Raw genomic sequence first — 22254 nt, 5'->3', positions numbered from 1 at the left:
TCATTTACAGCACTAAAGCCACATTCAACTAAATATAACGACGGGAAGGGCAACAGTTTTTTTTTTTTTTTTGCAAAACTAGTTGAATTTCGGTATTTCGTTTCTGTCTCGTCAGAAAGCCATGCCGTTGTTCCTTTTTATGTTGAATAAAGTTCTAATACACTCACCATTTTGCTTTTCTGAGAGCTCTTCTTGGTTTTTCATTTATGTTAACTGCTGTACTAGTGATGTCAGCTTTTTTTTCTCGGAAAGTCAGGGTTGCAACATCGACAATTTATCGCTGACAATGGTCAGTTTTTGGAGTATATGGGTTAATGAGATGACGAATGCAACATCATTTTCTAATTGCTCCCCAAAATTTAAAATTGCCCCCCCCCCATGTGAAGCGTACGCCCCACGTTGGGAAATACTGGATTAAAGTGTGCAGCCCAGTATGAATATGATAGTATCCACTAAACAAAAAATAATATAATATAAATAAAACAATAAGAAAACCAAAGAATAACCAAATTAAAAACGATTGAAATAAACAAATAAAATAAAAATTAAGTTTAAATTAAATACAATTTATTTAAACTAAGGAAATAAAAATACTCTAAAGAAACTTTATTTAATTTTAATAATCATAATGAATGATTTTTATTAAAAACTATTCTTATTTCTGCAATAATTTTCCAAAATCTGAAGTCAATTTTTATCAAACATTTGTACAGATTTTAAAATATAACATCCGAAATCGAAACCTATTTCTCACGACTCCATTGTAAATGTTGTTTCACATAGTGAACAAAGGATGTATATTTTATTTATAATTATTCTTTTTATCTCGGAATACTTTCGAGAATATTTTGATTTGATCAGAAATATGACAGAATTAAATAAGCTCATAAGATTAGTTATAGTAGGTCTTCATTGCATGTGTTCTAAGGCTGGCTTGTCTGTTTTACAAGATGAAAAACTTGAGTGTTTCGACTGGGATTTAAGAGCAATGAAAAGAAAAGTGAATTCACTGATTGACTTACTTGACCCAACTACTTCAAATAAAGGAGAATCTCAAAAAAAAAAAAAAAAAAAACCTCAAATATTTTCATTTTCAAATCATCTCGATTCGTGAAAACTCCGTGAACGCCATTTAGGAACATAGGGCAACATCCCTTGGTTTAATTTTAAAATAATTAAAAATAAAGAATAACTAAAATAAAATAATTCAAATGAAGATTAAAATTAAAAAATAGGTATATACCTACTCACATACTCTCGTACACTCTTTCTCACACACACATATATATAACACGCCCTGTAAACTTTATGGATATGACGTCATGCTTCCATCCGGACATAGAAGGAAAATGAGTCACATCCTATTCAAATAAGAAAACTATCCAACAAAACAAAATTTACACACACACACATTATAGTGCAATTCAGTTTTATGCCGATTTTATACAAAGGAGAATAATTATAATTAAACTTAAATTTAATTTACGTCATTTTGATTATTTGAATTATTTCTTTTTTTTTCTGATAAAATATCAATTAAGTTTTTTATTTGTTAAAAAGAACGTATAGTAGCAGGCCATGGTGGCTTTAATAGTCAAAACACGTTATGCAATTAAATGCTTTCCATGATAAAAGTTAATCATATTTGCAGACCGCTATGGTCCTTGAATGTTTCGTGAATACTAACTTCTGAAATAGAAATGAAACTGGTGAGATGCAAGGTGAATGTTATCAGAGACCGTCCGTTCGATACTGCTATTTTAAGCCGAGTTTCACCAGACACACCCAGCTGATCTGTGATATCATTTAGTGTCTCCAGTGAGTACGGAAGTGGGACACTCCTACAACGCGCAAAACCAAGCCAGGTAAGTCGCTTCTCCAACTGTCCTTCGTTGGACTATCAGTTTTGTTTTCTAAGATGAAAAAGGCAAAGAATCATATTAAAGATAGTAATGTTATGAAATAATGGTAGGTCATTCAGCATATTTTTTATTATATCTATTTTCTCTTCCGAAAGAGATTTTAAAGAATCATTTATTTATGTTTGAATTCTAAAATTATATCTAAAACATACAGCCGTCTGATGATGATATTAGCATATTACATATTATATGTATATTATATTATATTAGATGTATATTATTATTATATATGAAAAGTATATAATACTAGCATATCATATGTAACAATATTATCATAAAATTAAATAAGTGTATAAATTTATTACTAATTAAAAAGAAATTTTTAGGAATCTTTTAATTAAATTTTACAATATATTAACCGATTATTTTTGCATCCATATTATATTATACAGTTATTATTTTACTAAATTTTAATTACAAGAAGAGGAATTACATTCTATTTTTGAGTCATCTAAATGCTTTCAACTTTGTAAATAAAAGTACGCATGCTCATTAATCCATTGTTGGATATTTTCGGGAATGTATTGTCATTCCAAATAAAATTCGTTCTATGAGTATTAAACTGATTATGAACAAACCGAAAATTTTCAAATCAAAATAGAGTAGCAAACATAAAAAATGAATTTCTACTAAACTTATACAAAACACTATGTTTTCTGAAGTTTGAATATGAAGACGTTTCACAGTTCAGAATATTTACTTGATTTGTTATTTTCAACTGGTAATACTATTTATCTTTTATTGTTTTGAGAATGAAAGTATAGCATTGAAGATGCTAACTGTACGAAAGCAATAAAATATGTACTTTACCATCTATAAATCATATTTATCAAGTTTGCTGGTAGCTGGACAGTTCTATTACAGCTACTACGTACAAAACAAATATAAAGGAAGAAATGCAGAGACAAAGTAAAATAGTGTTTTTTCTCTTTACATTATTTCTCTCTAGCAATATGCTATTCATTATTTTTTTTTTAAAAATCTATTAGTCTGGAGCATGTTTTAGTTCCCACCGACAACATTTGGTGAATGTAAAATCAATGTTTTTTTCCGATATGAAATAAGTTTTCCAAACATTCAGCTTTTATATATTATGAAGTAGGAAATGTTCCGAAGAATCACATCCATCATATTTATGAAAACCGACAACAAATATTAAGGAGAAAAATAAAAGACAGGTATGTCTTTTATTTTTCTCCTTGAAGTTTGTTTAGGCTCTGAATGATGTAAGATTTTAATAGTGTGTAGCATTTCTTTTATAATTTTATTTTGTTTTTATGGAGGAAAGAACAATCCAAATACATCAGGAAGGGAGAATGTATTCCGTTGTCTTATAATTCCATAAATAACCTTTGCGACTTACGTGAACGTGGAGGTCATTATTAAAGTGAGCTGGAGCATACTCGATATTAGTTTATTTTGAAAACCTTTATTCTTTCTATACACAATTGACGTTTTCCTGATGAGTTTACAAGAAATCCATGACGAGTGTTACAATAAAGGAAAATGCAAAAAGTTTATAAAAGAGTGAAATATATTTTGAAATTAGCCGTGAAACAGTCGAAGCAAAAAACCTTCATATAAATAACAGAATAAATATACAGGAGGGCCATGTGTACTTTTGTTCAGGACTGTGAACGAGGTTATAAATTATAGTTCTTTTAAAGTTTAGATTTTTTTCTAAAGAAGGTCCTTTGTTTAAATTAACTTTTTTAAGTGGATAAGTCAAAAGTATCTCCAATATTTTGTCTGAAGTTTTCTTCGGAATACAAGTTATAAAAGTTCAGTTATTTAAATGAGGTGTTTGTTAAGTGAGGTAATCCGGTTTTTTCCGAATAATGATAGTAATTATAATTATTAATGAGTCCCAGACGAAGCCACTGCACACTATAGAAATCTGCCTTACAAATTTATTTTTGTCTGTTCATTGCGTCTATTCTCTAGTTGAATCGAATGCTTTGTGGGAGAAAGAACTTGAGTTCCTGCAGGAGAAATTCTGCTGCCACCATATGAGACAGCTAACTCACCTTTAACTGGAAACTTCACATAACGATTACTTATATTATGACGAGAATCGAACCCGGGTCTTTTCCAACTAGAAAACGAAGATATCCCGAAAGATGCATGTCCCACCATTAACAAACTGTGGTAAAGAAGATACATCTGTCAGCATAATTGTGGTTGTCTTGCTGACTGTATACAATATGCATTTGACTTATTTATAATGTGAATCCCATCCTCGAAGGCTATAATTTATATTATATTAGTACTGTGCGTGAAGGGACGAGAGGTTAGATAAACCGGGAACTCCGAAATTTGTTTATTATCTAATATTACAACCCAATAGTTGCTGTCGCTGTAAAGTATCTCCCAACGACTTCACGAAACTTCTGCTGGGCGAGATCAAGAAGTAGCATTTGTGCCAGAGACACTTTGTAAGCATGAGCATATGAGTGTGCGATTTTTACTGGAGTTTGGCAAACATCTTCTCTTAAAAGCCTATTTGATGCCTGTGATTGATAATTCGGTCTACAAGAACTAATTCTTGAGCATATTTATACTTCTGGAACTCCTCAGGTGATATTCATCCACTCTTTAACATAGAAAAAACTATCTGAAAGTGTATCCATCCCATTGCTTCGTTTTCGCGACGATGTAAAAGATACAAATTTTAAAATGACTTTTCAAATAAAGGTGAGTTAGCCATTCTCCTCCAGGGAAGGCGCGGCGTTCATCCTGATATCCCGAATGGAAAACCTGTCCATTTGTTTATCATTCGGTTTTATTTATCTTGCAAGACAGGAACCGTTCAGAAGAACACGCAGTTTAAGAGCCATAATTTCAAAGCAAACGAAACCAAAGCTTCATTCCCAGATGATGTTTTCAACACTTCGAACATCTGAAGTTTAAAACAAAACTTGATGCACATTCTTCGTTCTTTCGCAGCACTTAATTTGAAGAGCGCAGAACACGTATAAACAATCTATTTCATTCAACAGTTTGAATGAAAGAGAGAGAGAGAGAGAGAGAGAGAGAGAGAGAGAGAGAGAGAGAGAGAGAGAGAGAGAACGGGCAATAGGGGGGGTGGGCACGTGTTTGAAGTCACAGAGGGGACCATTCTCCCTAGCTATGACATAAGATATTGGCTAAGGATTCATTAAGCTAAGCGTAAAGATTTATATCTGCATGTAGGACTCGAGGGGTAAAAGGATATTTTATAAAAGTGAGTATGCCTACGAAGATGTCTTTCGGAAGTATAATAACAGAAGTTCTCGATAGATTCAATGAGCAAAAATATAAATTACACTTTCGGTATTCTTTGAGGGAGGTCGTCTTGGAGGATTGCAAGGATCAGGTGAATAGATCTTCATGAAACGTCTTTCAGTTGTTCGTCAGTGGCAACTAATCAACTAATGTCAAAGCAATGTCGAACCACATTAGTTCGACATTTCTGGAACCGGAAATAAGAAATTTGTGACGTGTTAATTTTTTTCTGAGACATGCGTGTATTAATTACACAAGCAATTAGTACAGTAAAAACAAATGGAAAAATAAACAACTGAATGAGAATGAATATAGTGAAAACATTTGGAATCATCTCAAGGATAGTATAAAAGTAACAACTAACAAACCAGTTGGAATCAGAGTAAAATTACAATGAACTTGAACTGGTAGTAAGGAAAAAGAAAAATATATTATATTGGGAGAAATCGTTGAATATAGAAGGTGAATTAGGGATAAGGAAGAAGAAAGAAGCCTTTTCTAAATAACCCATCAGATATTCGTGCTTAATCAAAGATGCAACGAGAGCAGCAAGGAAGCCAGCAAAAATTAAACAAAAAAAAGATTAAAACTTTAATCTTTTTTAATAAATAAACAACCAAATAAAATTCTTCTGTGAAATTAAAAACCAAACAACAAGCCCTCCTATGATGGAAAAACAGTAATCAAACAATACAGTAGGAAACGTGACCAACAAGAGATAAAACGGAAAACAGGTGAAGAGAGGGTATTAGAACCAACTCTTAAACTATGATGAGCCTCCTGACACTTTTTGAACAGAAAATTTATCACACGTGTTACGTAGAATTACTTAAAACTCGTAGTGAATTACTTAAAACCACAGCATTCATTTAATATCCTATCCTATCCCTCTCGTCCGTCCTGGGACGGGTTGAGTCCTCTCCTAATGAGGGGGGTTACTGGCGTATTAATGCAGCCGATTGGCCACTCCTCTACTGCATCCCCTAAGGGCAATATTCATGACTGTAATCCGTATGTGATCACGGGGACATTTTGCCTGCTTGCGGGATGAAAAACCCCAGATAAACTGGGAAGAAAAACCCTGCTGTCCACGCCCAAGACCGGCTAACTTGGATATGGCTAAGGAAAATCCTTGAGTTCCTCACGTCTCCGACGGGAATCGAACCTAGGACACCCTTTTCCCAGTCATATGGTTGCGAAGCGCATCCATAATTTAATATATATATATTAAATTATGGAGATTTATTAAATGGAAATTATTAAATTATAGAGAGAGAGAGAGAGAGAGAGAAATATTAGACAGGAAAAATGGGAATATAATCTAATCAGCCTGTCCATATTTTATTTATCGATTTTAGAATAGCATATGATAGCGTTCAGAAAAAACTTTTGGGAAGTATTAAATGAACTTCGACCTCTTCAAAAGATAACAAAATTTAATCAAAATTTGCATCACTAACAGTCAAAGTTCAGTAGTGGCTAATGGGATTAGATCTCAACTCAAGATTGAAAGAGGTCCTTTCATGATGCCCTTTCATTCATCTTATTTAATTTAGCTTTAGAAGAAGTAGAAAAACTTTAAAAGACAACAAAACTAGAACAGTAATATTAAGATATACAGATGATATTTGCCTATTTGGAGAAAATGCTGAAAACATTAAATTAACATTTAGAAAACGGAAACTGCTGCTGAAAAAAATAGGATTACATATAAACCGAGACATAACTAAATATTTTTAAAAGAATTATGTGGAAACAATATTGAGCGGGAAAGGTACCAGTGTACCTTTGTAAGCGGGAGTGTAAGCGGGACCAGTGTACTATTCATAAGCTGAAATTTTCAAATGCCACTGCTATCAAATATCTTGGAACATTGATTACTCTAAATAACGAAATTTCAAAGTAGAACACGTGCATCTAATATATTCATTCACGACATCATTTATTATCTTCCAAAATTAATTCTATCAAGCAGAGTTAAAACAGAAATATGCAAGACAATCATTAGACCTATTGTTTTATATGGAGCAGAAGCCTGGAGCATAACAAACAGATGCAAAAGCATTGCAGATCTTTGAAAATAAAATCCTCAGAAAAGTCTATGGATCTGTAAGAGATAACAAGTAAATAAAGAAGAGGACATAATCAAGAACCAACTCTATAGATCGCTAATGCTAACAGGCAAATGTGAACTTGAAGACTGAGATGGCTTGGACACAGAACGAACGGGTTAGGAGAGAATAATCCTAACAACAGAGAAGAACACAGCAATGGTGGCAGGATTAATGACATTAAAAACACTTGGCTGAGATGAGAATCCTGGACCGATCGGAAGAGCTCAACACGGAAAAAGAGTGGAAAAATTTGACACTTCGGCAAAGAAACTTTGAGATACAGTCAGCTAGAAGAATGGTAGCATAATTTAAATCAGAGTTGTCTTTGTTTGTTGATAACAATGTTGCTCTCCACGATTCCTACAAACTTCATGATGAGTTTTAACATTCCTGGGATTAAATAGTGGTTTCGTACTTTACATTAAATTTACATTTTGATATGATGCAGCTAATAATTTTCTAATATATACAAGAAAATACAGAATACCTACTAGCAATAACGACTTTCAATTTTAATTAAGTTGTTCATTTTTCACATACTTTCTTTTCAATAAAACAACTCATTTACCGCTTGTCTAGATGACATCAACACAGAGGCACATCACAAAGCAACTGATTATTAGTTGGGAGCGGATAAACTACTGTTATGAAGTGGTAATTGATAATGGTGAACGACCACATAATGTAGCACATTCAACCACGATGAAAGGACGCATTTTTCTCTGCGATCTTTACTCACAGCTAAATTTTACAAGAGATTTAAGAACAATTGTGCTTGTGGAAGTTCTCGATAGAAATAATAGGTTATTCAAATTTTTGAATAAATTTATTCTTTTGGATGAGTTTATAAATGTTGATATTTTCATTAAGTTTTGTTATCGTTCCATTCTCTTGGAGCGAGTATAATAAATATATGTTATTAGTTGGGAGCATTAATTGCAGGGTTGTTTTATAGATGATGCAATATACAGCGACCGCACACACACACGCGCGGGCGCTTAAACTGTGACTTTCTTTCGTTTGGCATTAGTTCACTTCGTTCCCATTTGTCTGCTGGAAACAGCAATCCCATGGTGCTTGATTGCATCTCCTTCACGAAAGACAGCAAGATAAACAACAGTTTCTAATCTCACTTCAACGGAAGGTCTTAGCTCACTAAGATAGTTGAAGCGTCGCTGTCTTTTACTTAAGAAAACGAACGTATTTCTCTTTTTTTTTTCCGGTTAACAACACCACTTCCGAACAAATGCTACCCTTGTTAGAACATTTGATCAAAAAACTAAATTCTGCTAACGTAGCAAAATTGTAGATAGCAAACGGACCCAAGGGAAGGACTTTGATAAGCACTGTCTGAAGATCCTTGGTTAAGTATTGCGCATTAGTGGGCTGGTTTAATAGCAACGAAGTTGCTTAGTTCCTTAAGCTTGTTCTAATTTATAAAGAAGTAGCAGTAAATGACAAAGTAAAAGTATTTTATGCATCAGAATAAGCAATTTAATACTCTTGTTATCAAGAGATGTGTTGTTTTTAGAAAACGATCAGTAATCCTTAAAGAGAATGGATTTAAAACTAAATAACAAGATAAAAGTCGATGCTAAACGTAGTTTAATACTACTGTTACTGTTCCTTTTAATAATAGATTTTTATATTTTTTTGCTTATCCTTTAAATGACCATATCTGTAAATGGAACAACATCAGATGTAATCACAAAAGATGTCACTACAGATTAGGGAGTATTCCTTTCATTGACGGTACTTTAAAGATTGAATGAACAGGACATTCACAGATCCGTTTCGAAACAGTTTTATCCTCCTTTCTAGAGGGAATTTTGGGTATCAACTGCTTATGAATCACACTATACTGTAGCAATTGCTTCGGCTCGTTTTGGAGCTGCGTTTACACACGTCTACAGATTTAGGATTCGGTATAACTTGTATGATCCAAGAATCAAAATTCCTGTTAATTCACAAAATTGTAGACCTCTTGAGTATGAATCCAAGTGGATCTTTTGTGTTTGTTAGAGAACAAGCTACGCTTCCTGAAGCTTGGGTACTCTCGCATGGAAATTTCGTTCTGTTATTATGGGCGATTCATGATCGCAATACTGTTCTCTGGGTGTTGGTCGTTCAAAATGGCAGTGCCGTTTTCATTATGGAATCAAAAATGTTCCAGCATGCGTCTTGCGAATGCATACATGTGGAACATACGTAGATGACATAGCATAGGATAAGCCCCTATTGTTGTTGTTGTTGTTATTATTTGGAGTTACAGCCAAAGCAACTGAGGTTATGTCTCCAGTGAATTGTGTCTTTTTCTGGATAGTTTACCTGATTCGATGGATGAAAAACCAGGATTCACAGGAGGAAAAAACCTCCACTTCCGTAATCACACCACATAGAGAAGCAACCAACATCCGTTTCTTTATTGCAAGCTGCGCTGTGTTACAAAAATTAAGATGCATCAATTTTTCTCCAATAGTGAATTTCAATGTCAAACGTTTACGGAACAATAAGGCAAACCAGGACTTCACAGCATCCACAGCAATAGATGCTTTAGGTAGAACATTACATACCGAAATCTTCATTACTCATTTTCATCGACGAACTGCCGGGCACATATCAAACATTACCGAACAAATAATACTTGACTTCTACGGTATAGAGCTGTCACTTGATCTAACATGGGGAACATTGGATAGATGCGATGTGAAGTCCTTGCATCACTGTTCTTACATTCTAATCAGAAGAACGTGTTTGGATATAGATACTCTTAGAAGAACCAATATTATTTAGCAGTTCGTAGTGCCCCCCCCCAATCTGATGATTGTGACCGCAGTGGTCATGATGGTTTGAATGCTTCTCCTGATTTCTTATCGTACTTCCCCGAAAAATGACGAAGATAATAAAATCGCACAATTCTGTTTGACTGTAAACATGATAATTCTTGATCTGTGGCTGAAAATGTTGCGTGGACATGATTTCAGGAAACAAGTTGCAGAGATTATTCACAATGGTCGGTACTGAATCTCGATCTCAATTCAGATTACCCTTCAGAAGAATTAGTACATAAGCAGAAAATGAGACCAACACGTCAAATTACAAAGGGATCTCATTCGTTATGGAAAAATAAGGGATCATAATACATTTATCTGGTTACCATTATTTAGTGGAAAACTTCCAAAGAGTGATGCATCTATAATCGCGGCCAATTGTAGCCCGTTGATGTATGGCACCTTGTGAAAATAAAAGATTCCGAAATTTTATAGCAACAGACTAACACTGAAAAGTTTCATTACTTATTTACGAGGGTGGTCTGAAACGTTCTCGACCTCGACCATCGATGGCAACACGATCAGCAAGAGTTTTTTACCCTACGTTCGTACATCTGTCATAAGCATCCATGTGAAATTGCAAGTCATTCTATCAAGTAGTTAGTTTCATACAGTTGTCTGAAGCAAACGTGCTGCCTGTATCCCTTGAAATGGATAAATTTGAGTATCGTGCGGTTATAAAATTCTTTGTAAAAGAAGGTTTAACGCTAAAAGAAATTACTTTGAAGTTCATAAAAGATTTATGGGCACTCTTCTCCTTTGTTTTCGACAATTAAGAAATGGGCTGCCGTGTTTAAACGTGGCCGTACCATCCTTGAAGGTGAACCACGTGAAGGACGTCCAAAAAGTGTAACAACACCAGAAATCATTGATCAAGTGCACGATGTGGTATTGAATGACCGGCGAGTCAAAGGGGGTGAAATTGCTGAGACCATAGGCATTTCAAAAGAACGTGTAGGATATATTTTGCAAGAAGAATTGCAAATGAAAAAGCTTTGCGCAAGTTGGGTGCCGCGCTTGCTCACAGCAGATCAAAAACACACTCGCATAAAAATCTATTAATTAACAGTGCTTGGAGCGTTTTAACAAGACTAAAACTGATTTTGTGCTTCGATTTGTTACTATGGATGAGACTTGGATTCATGATTCACCATTACACACTAGAATCCAAACAGCAGTCAAAACAGTGGACAGAAGCCGGTTGTTCAGCGCCAAAGAAGACAAAGTTGGTTCCATCAGCAGGAAAGGTCATGGAATCGGTGTTTCGGGATGCTAAAGGCATTTGTTTATTAATTATTTTGAAAAGGGTAAAACAATAACTGAAGAATGTTATTCCGATCTTTTAACCAGACTAGACGAAAAAATTCGTGAGAAAAGACACGGTTTGCAGATGAAAAAAAACATCATCTTTCATCAGGACAATGCACCTCCCACAAGGGTGTTTTGGCAATGGGAAAATTAAGGGATCTGCACTATGAATTGTTAGAACATCCACCCTATTCCTCAGATTTGGCTTCCTCTGACTTCTGTCTCTTCCCAAAACTAAAACTCTTCCTTGCTGATCAGCGTTTTTCTTCGAATCAAGAAGTGATTGTAGCTGTAGGGGGTATTTTGCAGATCTTATTGGGAACCACTACAGGGACGGGATGATGATGCTGGAATAAAAGTATTAGTCTTAAGCGAGATTATGTTGAAAAATAAAAATAATTTTGAAATTATAATTTATAAATTCCGAGAATTTTTCAGACCACCCTCGTATATGTGCCACTTTTTACTCTTTGACAATTTACCCCCCCCCTTTCCAAAACTTTGAAGAACTTTACGTTGGAAATAAAGTTGGTGGTTGTGTGCGAAACTACCGCACCCGTTTTTCGAAGGCTGGAAGTGACTTGAACAGGTTTCATGTTTAGTCTCTAGAGCAAGGTTCCGTAAAATATAAAAACTAAATAAATTACAAAAAAAAAACAAAAGAAAACAAAATAATAATTTTTTTTCGATGTCAAATAATAATTTATTATCTTTCAAATAAATTACATACTTATACATACAATTTATATAATACATATAATACACATATTAATATAATACATACAATTGAATATATTTATGTACAATTTAAGAGATAATACTACAATTTTTCACATATAATAATAATATTTTTATTATTATTATTATTTAATTTATGATTGCATATTATGCATTTACAAAACATTTTATTCTAGTTTGTTTGTTTTTTACAGTGAATTTCATACAAATCCGTTTTTTGTATAATGTGTTAATAATAGTTACTATAGATGGTAATTTGTAATTTGTAATTGGATAAGGTTACATTTTTTAACAGCATTTATAGTATAACAGTAAGTTATATATATTTTGCAATTTTTGGCTTTTAATGTACAGCACTTCAATGTAATAAATAATTATTATTTTTTTCTTTCTGTTGATCTCGGTTGAGATGTAATGTCTCAACTTGCATCCTCGAAACTTTTAAATTAGCTTATCTGAGGATGATACCAGTTTGATTTTTTTTTTTTTTGATTTGATTGCTGTGTTGGAAGTAGGCTGATGCTTGGGAGGTCAAATGAATGATCTGAAAGATCTGTTCAAAGTGAAATTGCCGATATATTCTAGTGTTATTACATCTTTCTCAAGGTTCACATTCATTTTTGTTGTGATCTTCTCTTTGAACTGATTAGGAGACTTTTTTTCTTTCATTGTGGCAGCCTTTCTATGTCTTCTGAGCTTTTAATTTGTATCGGCTTTGAAGTTTGTGACTTCCTTATGAATATCTTGGCATCTCTGGTCCACAAAAATTGGTAATTTTTTGCCGTTTTTGATTTTCTTGCTAGGTACAATAGATTCTGGTTGAACGGTGTTAAATATTCGAATAGGAAGATTGGTGTATTGTCTTGCAATGCGTTCAAATCCTTTGCAACTGGTGTTTTCTGTCTGCTGGCTTTTATGAGATTGTCTCTTGTGGACTTGCTCGTAAGACGAATTATGACTGGTGCGAGTCGTGGCAAGCCTTGTTTTTTGCTCTTCTTAGGAATCCGATTTACAGTCTGAATGTCGTTAAGCTGTAGGGGGGGATGTCAATTGTATGGCCTAACTTTAATACTACGTCTCTGAGGTTTTCTGTAGGTGCAGTTTCAGGAAGACCATTTATGACAAGATCTTCTTTATGTTGTTCCTGATTTAAACGTTTGTATTGTAGTTTTAGAGAATGAACTTCTTGACGGAGTTCGGATGTCTCTTTCATCAGATTTCATCATTTAGTGCGTTAATGCTGATTTTAATGTCTTTTACCGTTTACAACACTTCTATCACTGCTAAATTATTATTTTTGACCAAATCTTCATATTCGCTGTATTTTTGTGTTACTTGTTCGTTCTGTTTGTCGAAAGTTCTTGCACAAGATCTATTAAGCTGCTTTTATAGTCTCTAGACCGTTTTCTATTAGTATATTTAAAGAGTTGAAATTATAGGACTCACCTGCATTTTTTTGTCTGTTCAGTTCGTTTGATTTTGTCTCCAGTATAATCGGCTGTGTCGTAGATGGCTGTGTTAGGTGCATCTCTTTGTTCTTTCTGAAGAGTATGCACTTGCATTCCTCGCGTGTTGCATTGAATTTAAATTGCCAGGTTGTTTCTGAAGAGCAGGCACATTTTAAGTGTAGAATCCTACTGCATATCGTACAGGTTATATGATTTCTGTCGGGCGATAAATCCTCCAGGCATTTGATACACTTCATGACTCACCTTTCTTCCCTTAGCAACTGTGACGGGATTGTAAAGATGGCGACGTCCTTTGTTCTTCACTCGTTGTTGACCACTGTCTTCTTCGGCGTGACAAGTAGAGTTACTTAAGAACACTTTTAAATTAAAAACAGGAGTTGAAACCACTTTAAAACTATACAAAACGGGAGCAGCGATATCACGTGCGTCCGTTTGTATGCCTACACAGCCCTCTGAATAATAATAATAATAATAATAATAATAATAATAATAATAATAATAAAATCAGCTAACGCCTATTTGTTCCCGTATAGGGAGTAGGCGGGGCCGTTTACCCCTATTATTATTATTATTATTATTTAATAATAATAATAATAATAATAATAAATCAGTAAGAAGTAATACTACGTCAAAATGCCGTAGTATTATATTTTTATAATTTAATAATATGATTTTTTTCTTATTTTGCTTAAAAGTTTGATATTTTTATTTTTAAAAAGTAAATAATTTCTTTATTAAATTCTAAAAGTGCAGTAGACACCTTTAAATACTTAGTATCATAAAATTAAAATTACAATTTAACATTTTATATATCTCACACTACTAACTGCAGCGGAAAAATTCTTCTCAAAGATCTCTACACACCCCAAAACGATCTAGTTAAACAGGCAGCAAACTATGATGAAACTGACCTCTTCAAATATAAGAGGCCAAAAGCCATCCTGAAAACTTGCAACAACGACTAATCTCCGTGCCCCCCCCCCCAGGGCGAGCTCACAGCTCATAAATCTTTCCTTCAATTCGTCCTCCCTATCAGACAACGGGGAATAAAGCATCTTTCTTCACCCTTCTGGCCAATGATGTTATGTTATGTTATATATCTCACACGGATTAATAACCTTGGAGGGTAATGGATGGCAATGCTGTAGCCAATGAAGTTCTCACTGAGGCTCGGCTATTTCTGTTACCTTCTTGCCATGATCAGAGCTTTAATAGCTGAATAACACCTTATCCCTACACTGTCCTCTTCAGATAACGGGGAAGATTAAAAGCATTCTTGCTTCGCCCCTTTAAGCCAGCCCTTATAAGGACTATAAGGATATATCTCACATGCAACTATCCGTATTCTCTCTCTATGTTCACTGGGCATCTACAGATGCCGTATGGTCACTCCGATGCTCGGTGATGTGCCACACCAAGCCTCGCCATGTAGTCCTGTTGTTTGCTTTTCTGGTAGCCTCAACTCTCTGAAGATCAGTCACTAGACACACGCCATCAATCCATCTCATCGATGGTCTACCCCTGCCTCTTTTTCCAGGAACTTTAACTTCTATTACTGTTCTTAGAAGTCCTCCTTCCATCCTTTCTATGTTCAAAATATTTTAATTTTCTTCTGTCAATATCCTTAAGGAGCCTTAAAGTTCTACTAATCTTTTCTATTTGTACGCCTTTCAGTGTATGATATCCTCAACAGCCTTCTGTAACACCACATCTCAAAAGCAGATATCCGTTTCTTATCAGACTTCTTTAGGTTCCGCATCCATAAGTCCCGCATCCATAAGTCGCTGTTGGAAAAACAACTGCATCTAAAATCCTCAACTTTGTTCCCATGGAGATAGATCCATCCTTCCAGATTTTAGACTGGTCTCTGACTGTTGTTTTAGCCATTCCTAACCTTTTTCTGATATCTTCTGAACAGCAATTCTTCACATTAATAATGGATCCCAGGTACTCAAACGTGCTGACTTCCTCAATTCTTTCTCCATTAGGATACACTTGTTTCTCAAGAGCTTCTCTGTTTGTTTTTTCTTTGAGAACCGTGATCTTTGTCTTGCTACGATTGAGTTGAAGTCCTCTATTATTACTGATCTTGTTAACTTTGTCAAGAATTAGTCCTAGTTCTTTCATGTCATTACAAAGGAGTACTGTATCATCAGCGTACCTCAGATTACCGATCAATCTACCTCCTATCGTAATTCCTGCCCTGAGCTCATCCAATGCTTCACGCATGATGTCCTCTGCATGTATACTAAACAAGTGAGGAGAAAGTAAACATCCTTGTCTAACTCCTTTTCCAACTTGAAGCCAGTCAGTCAATCCAACACCTGTTCTTACTGTGGCTTCTTGCTCCTTATACAAGTTGGCTATCAACCTGATAGTGTGTTGAGGAAAATCCATTCTTTTCATTACTTCCCACAGTTTCACATGCTCAACACAGTCAAAAGCTTTAGAGTAGTCTAAGAAACACATTACCAGAGGGAGTCTGAATTCTTGATATTTTTCTATGATCTGTTTAAGGCAAAGGATCTGATCTCTGGTGCCCCTACCTTTCCTAAAACCTGCTTGTTCCTCGGGCATCTCTACCTCAACTTTGGCCTCAATCCTATTTAACATTTTCTTTAATAAAATTTTGCTTGCATGAGATATCAAACTAATAGTTCTATAATTCTTGCATGCCTTGTTATCACCTTTCTTGTGTAGTGGTATGAAAACTGACTTCTTCCAGTCTCTAGGCCATGATCCGGTCTCCCATATCCTTGTAATCAATCTATGAAACACTCTTATCCCTCCATCCCTTGCGTCCTTAATTAACTCTGCTGGGATTTCATTTGCACCTGGGGCCTTATTGCTGTTGAGCTACTTAACTGCTCTTTCAACTTCATGCCTAAGTGGAGGAGGTTCCAAATCAAAATTTTCTTGGTGGGAGGACTCCACATTTTCTTTATCCACTCTGCTGTACAGTTCCTCACAGTATTCTTTCCATCTATTTTTGATTTCCAACTCTTCTGTTAGTAATGATCCATTCCTGTCTTTGATGACATTCAATTTAGGCTTAAACTTGTGCTTTAAGTCACGAACTAAATAAAACATCCTTTTATAATTATGCCTTCACATCTGGAACTCTATTTCTTCACATTTATTAGTATAGAACTTTTCCTTGTCCTGCTCGATGGCTCTTCTGATTTCTCTATGTAATCTCTTGTATTCTTCGGTCCCTATGTCTCTTTGTTTTTCCAACCGCCTTCTTTTGATTAGTTTCCATGTTGAATCTGATATCCATGGGTCTCTTGGTTTTCTTATTGGGCTGAGATACGTCTTCGCTGTATCCTGTATTATCATCTTGACTCCTTCCCAAAGCATTTCTGGTGAGATTTCCTCATTGGTCTCCAAAAAATCATTCAGTTGAGTTGATGTTTCGTCTGTGAATCCACTAGGAATTACTCTAACATCCAATCTAGTGGAATGTGCCTGACCTGGAAGTTTTCGGAGTCTTAGTCTTACTTTGGCTCTTACCAGCTGATGGTCTGTACCACAATCTGCTCCATGACAAGTATGCACATCAGAGATGCTTGTCTTCACCGCTGGAGAGCCAGGATGTAATCAATCTGGTGCCTTGACCTATCAATGTTAGATGTCCAAGTATAGGTCCGTCGTGGATGTTTCTGGAAGCAGGTATTGGTAATAACTAATCTGTTAGCACGGGTAAATTCCAACAGTCTTTCACCATGGATGTTACGTTCACCCAGACCAAACATGCCACACTCCGGCCTGACTCTCATACTCTTTCCCACTTTATCGGTATTAGTAATGCATATAAAGTGATTACATGTGGGATGATAGCATATTTACAATAATAATTTATTTTATTTATAAGTGTATATATAAATGCATACGGTTATAAAGATACGTGTAGTTTTTTGTATGTATATTCGTGAGATATTGATATTTTATATTTCTCCTTTCTCTACTTCCTCTCCTATTCACTAGGGGTTTGATTGCGTGCACAAGATTATTATCTTAATACCGAAAGGCGTGTGCTAGAAAAAATTTCTAAAGATGACCTACCAAAAGAAAATTCACCTTCGTGCATGACTCTCATTAGACAGGCTTTATTTTTGCGCATTTCTAGTGGACCACTAGTGCCGTCTAGTGAGAAATGTCTGAACTACATAGGGAAATCATACTAACTCATATATATACAGAATATAAAGAAAATCGCGATGGAATTGATAATTTGCACATATTGCCATCTGACACGGGCATACATTTGATCAAAATAAAATAAAATAAATAAATAAACCCTAGAAAGTTAGCTTAGCAAGAATAAATATTGTGGTATTTATTAATTATTAGTTTTCCAGCATATCCAACATAAAATCCAATATATTTGTTTTGCATATTACATAAAATATAAAAATACGAGAAGAAACACTAGCGCTAAAAGTGGAAGTGGGATGTGTCGTGACGTTGCAGAAAAACTATTCCGAATATTTTTTTTTTTTTTTTTACTCTGGCAAAGACTGATGATGTTAAAAAAATAGGTATTCCGCTGGGAAACAGAGGTCACTAGAGAGCTATGAAAGAAAAATACCAGAAGTAGTCTTCATTTATTTCACTCGTCAAAAACGAATCAATCATTTTAAAAATGGTCTTCTGTGGGATTGAAATAATCGAAGAATTCTTGTAACACAATAAGCTGTGGGGTAGCTTAGAAAATCTTTAATATTAATAAGAAAGCTTGTATTTTCTTTTCCAGAAAGAAAATATACCTTAGGCGTTATTTAGCACAATTTTTCGTTTATCTTGAAGATGGGAGAAAATCGGAATGTGCGCAAACTGGTTTTAGTGAAAATTAAATATTCTTTGTGAAGGATATAAACTCTACATATCGAATCGATTAGATTTTATGAATTAGCAGGATAGCTATTACTTATATCGCAGTGGAAATTATCATGAATATCGTTTGGAGCCTCCTCAGCACAGTCAGAAAAATGACGGCACACTCTGATTGGAACGACTTGGGTTTGAATCTCATCTGAAAATCCAGGAACCTTTAAGAAAGCTTTTCAATTGAATGTGTGTTAGCCGACCTCATACAACGATAGTAGCGTATTAACCCCCCCCCCCCCCCCGAGCACAAATAAACTAATGTAGAATGCATGCAATTTAGTTGCCTTAATTTTAACTTTGTAATTATCATGGCATAAATTGCTACTGTCCGCAGAAGGCTTTACGAAGGTGGTCTGTATGCTTGGTGACCAGTAGGTGCGTGTCCCTATCCTCACCCACAGGAGAGAACGTTTGAATTAGGCCGGGCTCTACGTCAACTGGATCCAAGACCGATAGGGGAGGGGGGTCGGTATTGTTTACAGAGAGTCCGTATTTGCTTTACAACGGGATACTAGGCGTTCTCTGATCTGGAGAGAGCCAGGGACACGTTATCATCTCTCAAATATCCGTGAAAGGAACATTTATAAATGGAAGTAGTGTGATGGTGTTTTGGGAGGCATATTGTTGGATGGACGAGCTGACATTTATGTGGCTTCTTAGTGGAACTATGAATACTGCAATTTATAGATCCGAGGTCCTGCATCCCTTATGTTTGTCTATTTGTCCGCATTTATCCTACAAGATGATAATGCTTGTTCTCATCAAGTAAAGCTCAATGGATCAATATCCTCAACAAGAGACTATCGTACTTATGAACTGGCCTGCCAAGTCTCCTTACCTTAATCCTGTTGAGCATGTCTGGGATGATTTCGGAATACGTGTTGCTACGCTACTCTAAACTCCCTGCCCAAAATCTTGAGGGACTTGGGAGAGCTTTGCAGAAGCAATAGGTGTTACTACTAACTGATTTTCTGGAAACCACTATAAAAAGTACGAAATTTCGTTGTGAACGCTGTATTGCTGTTAGAGGTGACGACATTCTTTATTGATGCACGTTGACAATCTCATTTAGACCTCTTGTTTTTGACCATTGTCTTCAAAAACCAATTTGATACCCATCCCTCCTGCCTATGGGATGTTTTCACCCTGCAGTGAGAATATACTGAGTATATTCTCTCTGCAATATACTAAGTATAGTGCAAAATTGACATATTTTTTTCGACATCTTAAGATGTTTTAACATTTGGTTGTCCGATATACTTGTTATTGTCATTGGGTGGAGGCGGATGAAAAATGCTTTGAAAGGTCTTAAAATAGCTCGGGAATGATTAAATAAAAGTCAAGCACATTGATAGCGTGCAGCTGTTTCCCAGTAGCTCTAAATTCGAGTAAATACTATATTATACATTCACATCATTTACAGTTAAATGCTTTCATCGCCCCAAAAAATTTTATCCCTTTCCCGTTAATAATTTCCAATTCTTTAATAATCACAACTTCAATTTATTTTATTGCATTTCGTAATGGAACAAACATCTATATCAATAACTGTGACTATACAGGCCATTCCAACAGCAGCCACAGTGACGACCTGACAATTGAAAGTAAACCACACGTTGCCAAATGGCGACAGCGTCATTAAAAAGTGTCGCTGGAATGAAAATTAAATTTAGAAAGGCTGACAACAGAGCTCGATCAGCTGATTCATATAAACCACCATCCTGCAGTAACTGATATTTGCGTTGCTTTACTGGGGTGAAATTTAAAGTTAATAGCAACAACATACAAAAACACGTGTGTATATTCTTTGAGTATCATTTCTTAATTAATTGCACTTCTTAGACTTTCTTAATACTCTATAATTTTTTTCTGACATCATGATCCTTAAGTTTCTTCCGTGATAGATAATTGATGATCCTTCTGGTCAGACGATGAAATTCATCGTGTTCGGGCTTTTTTTTTCTGGTATTCGATATGTTTGCTTATTTTTTTAATGTTTTATGTTTTCACTTTTTGTGGATTAACGTAAAGAGCTGACATTAGAACCGCGGGTACTAGTACTTGAAATAATCCTTGGACCCAGCATTCTAGTGTAGGGATCCCTGATTATTTAAACCTTATCTTACACCAAAACAGTATCACACGTGATCTACAGATAGATTACACCTGATTTTTTTCAAGCCATTTCGGATTTTCAATAAACAAGGTGACGGTGTAACACCGGACGTTGAAAATCACCTACTGTCTTCTGTTTCGTATGCTCTCATTTTTTCCACATAGCGATTTTCCCTCGTCATTTTCTCTTTAAAAGGTATTGTTTTTACTGTTGGTTAAGAAAATTAAGTTAGGACAGAAGAAACTTCTAGCTTAGTCGGTATAGACGAAGGATAACTATTACTTATATCACAGTGAAAATTATCATGAATATCATTTGGAGCCTCCTCAGCACAGTCAGACAAATGACGGCACCCTCTGACTGGAACGATTTCGGTTTGAATCTCATCTGGAAATCTAGGAACCTTTAAGAAAGCTTTCAATTTCAAAGGACGGGAATCATCCAACCAAAGGGCAGATTCCCGTCAAAGACGTGAAGAACCTTTATCTGGTCTCTTTCGACTAAAGGTGAGTTAGCTGGTCTCATCCGGCGGCAGTTTTTTTCACCCGGAAATTCGGATTTTTCCTCCACCAGAACAGGCAAACCGGCTCCCTGAACACACGCATCTACAGACATAGAACACACCAAGGGAGGCATAGGGCCAATCACCTTATTTTCGAGGAGGTCGCGGTTATGAAGTCCACAGCTAAAGAACCTCAGTGGTTCGTGAAAGACTTAAGACATGACAAGTATGCTAATATATTCTTTATAATGATATAGGTTTATGCTGTAAAGTATACGTTAATAAATTGATATCATAAAGGTTATCAGCCAAACTCGTGAAGCATTTTTTCAATAAATGGAGATCAAAAAGCTTTATTTATTATTATTATTATTATTATTATTATTATTATTATTATTATTATTATTTTTATTATTATTATTATTAAGAGATACCTCCAGGGAATCAGGGATTCATCGAGGGAGGCCACATACTATACGCACCAGCTATCATACTTATTCTTGAATTCATTCACACTGCTTGCACTCGCAACATCTAATGGCAATCCGTTCCAATCACGCACCACCCTCTGAGAGAAAAATCTAGCCCTCATCCCCTTCTTGGAGGCCGTCATTCTCATCTTCCAAGGATGCACTCTTTTCCTTTCCCCACCCTCCATAAATTGAAAAATTTCATCAACTGATATCCTGTATGACCTTTTCAAAAGTTTAAGTCTCAATCATATCACCCCTCTTTCTCCTGTCCGCTAGTGTCTGCAGTCTCAAATTCTCAATCTCAATCTTCAAGCATAATCAGTATTCCACAATCCTCATATTATTTTAACACTCTTCTTTGCACTCTCTCCAGTATATCAGAATCGCAACGGAGACCAGACCTGCGCGCAATAGTCCAAGTGAGGTCTTATCAACGCCTTGTAAAAAGACAAAATAACATCCTCATCTTTACATGTGAACGTTCGTTTCAGCATTGCAATTATCTTTTGAGTTGTATTTGCAATCTTTGCCACATGGCCCCCTAAACTACAACTTCCTATCTACTAACACTCCAAGATCCCTAACTTCATCAGTTTCTTCAAGCATAGTCCCACCAATATAATACAG

General features: G+C 35.3%; 2 protein-coding genes across 9 annotated transcripts in view; one reads left to right on the top strand and one right to left on the bottom strand.

Annotated features, from left to right (window-relative positions):
- LOC150093682 (beta-1,3-galactosyltransferase 5-like) overlaps positions 1-22254 on the top strand; it is a 100241-nt gene that overhangs the window by 9426 nt on the left and 68561 nt on the right. For 3 of the 8 annotated variants that reach the window (XR_016550309.1, XM_090412806.1, XM_090412807.1), the window contains exon 1: positions 1861-1968. The exons of 2 other annotated variants lie outside the window; for them this stretch is intronic. Coding sequence is in view for 1 of the 6 variants with exons in the window: in XM_090412807.1 (XP_090268933.1) it covers positions 1966-1968 (3 nt within the window). In the remaining 5 variants the exon portion in view is untranslated. Of the gene's footprint in view, positions 1-1608; positions 1969-22254 lie in introns of those variants that run through there. 3 more of the 8 variants (XM_090412801.1, XM_090412804.1, XM_090412803.1) reach the window with 2 other exon arrangements.
- LOC150093683 (beta-1,3-galactosyltransferase 1-like) overlaps positions 1-22254 on the bottom strand; it is a 204767-nt gene that overhangs the window by 155459 nt on the left and 27054 nt on the right. The window lies entirely within an intron of this gene.

The sequence above is a fragment of the Typopeltis vanoorti genome, chromosome 23 (genome assembly GCF_054136105.1).
Source record: "Typopeltis vanoorti isolate ZY-2024b chromosome 23, IOZ_Tvanoo_1.0, whole genome shotgun sequence".
NCBI lineage: Eukaryota > Metazoa > Arthropoda > Arachnida > Uropygi > Thelyphonidae > Typopeltis > Typopeltis vanoorti.
The sequence above is the reverse complement of the archived record's forward strand: the minus strand, read 5'-3'. Positions and strand labels throughout refer to the sequence as shown.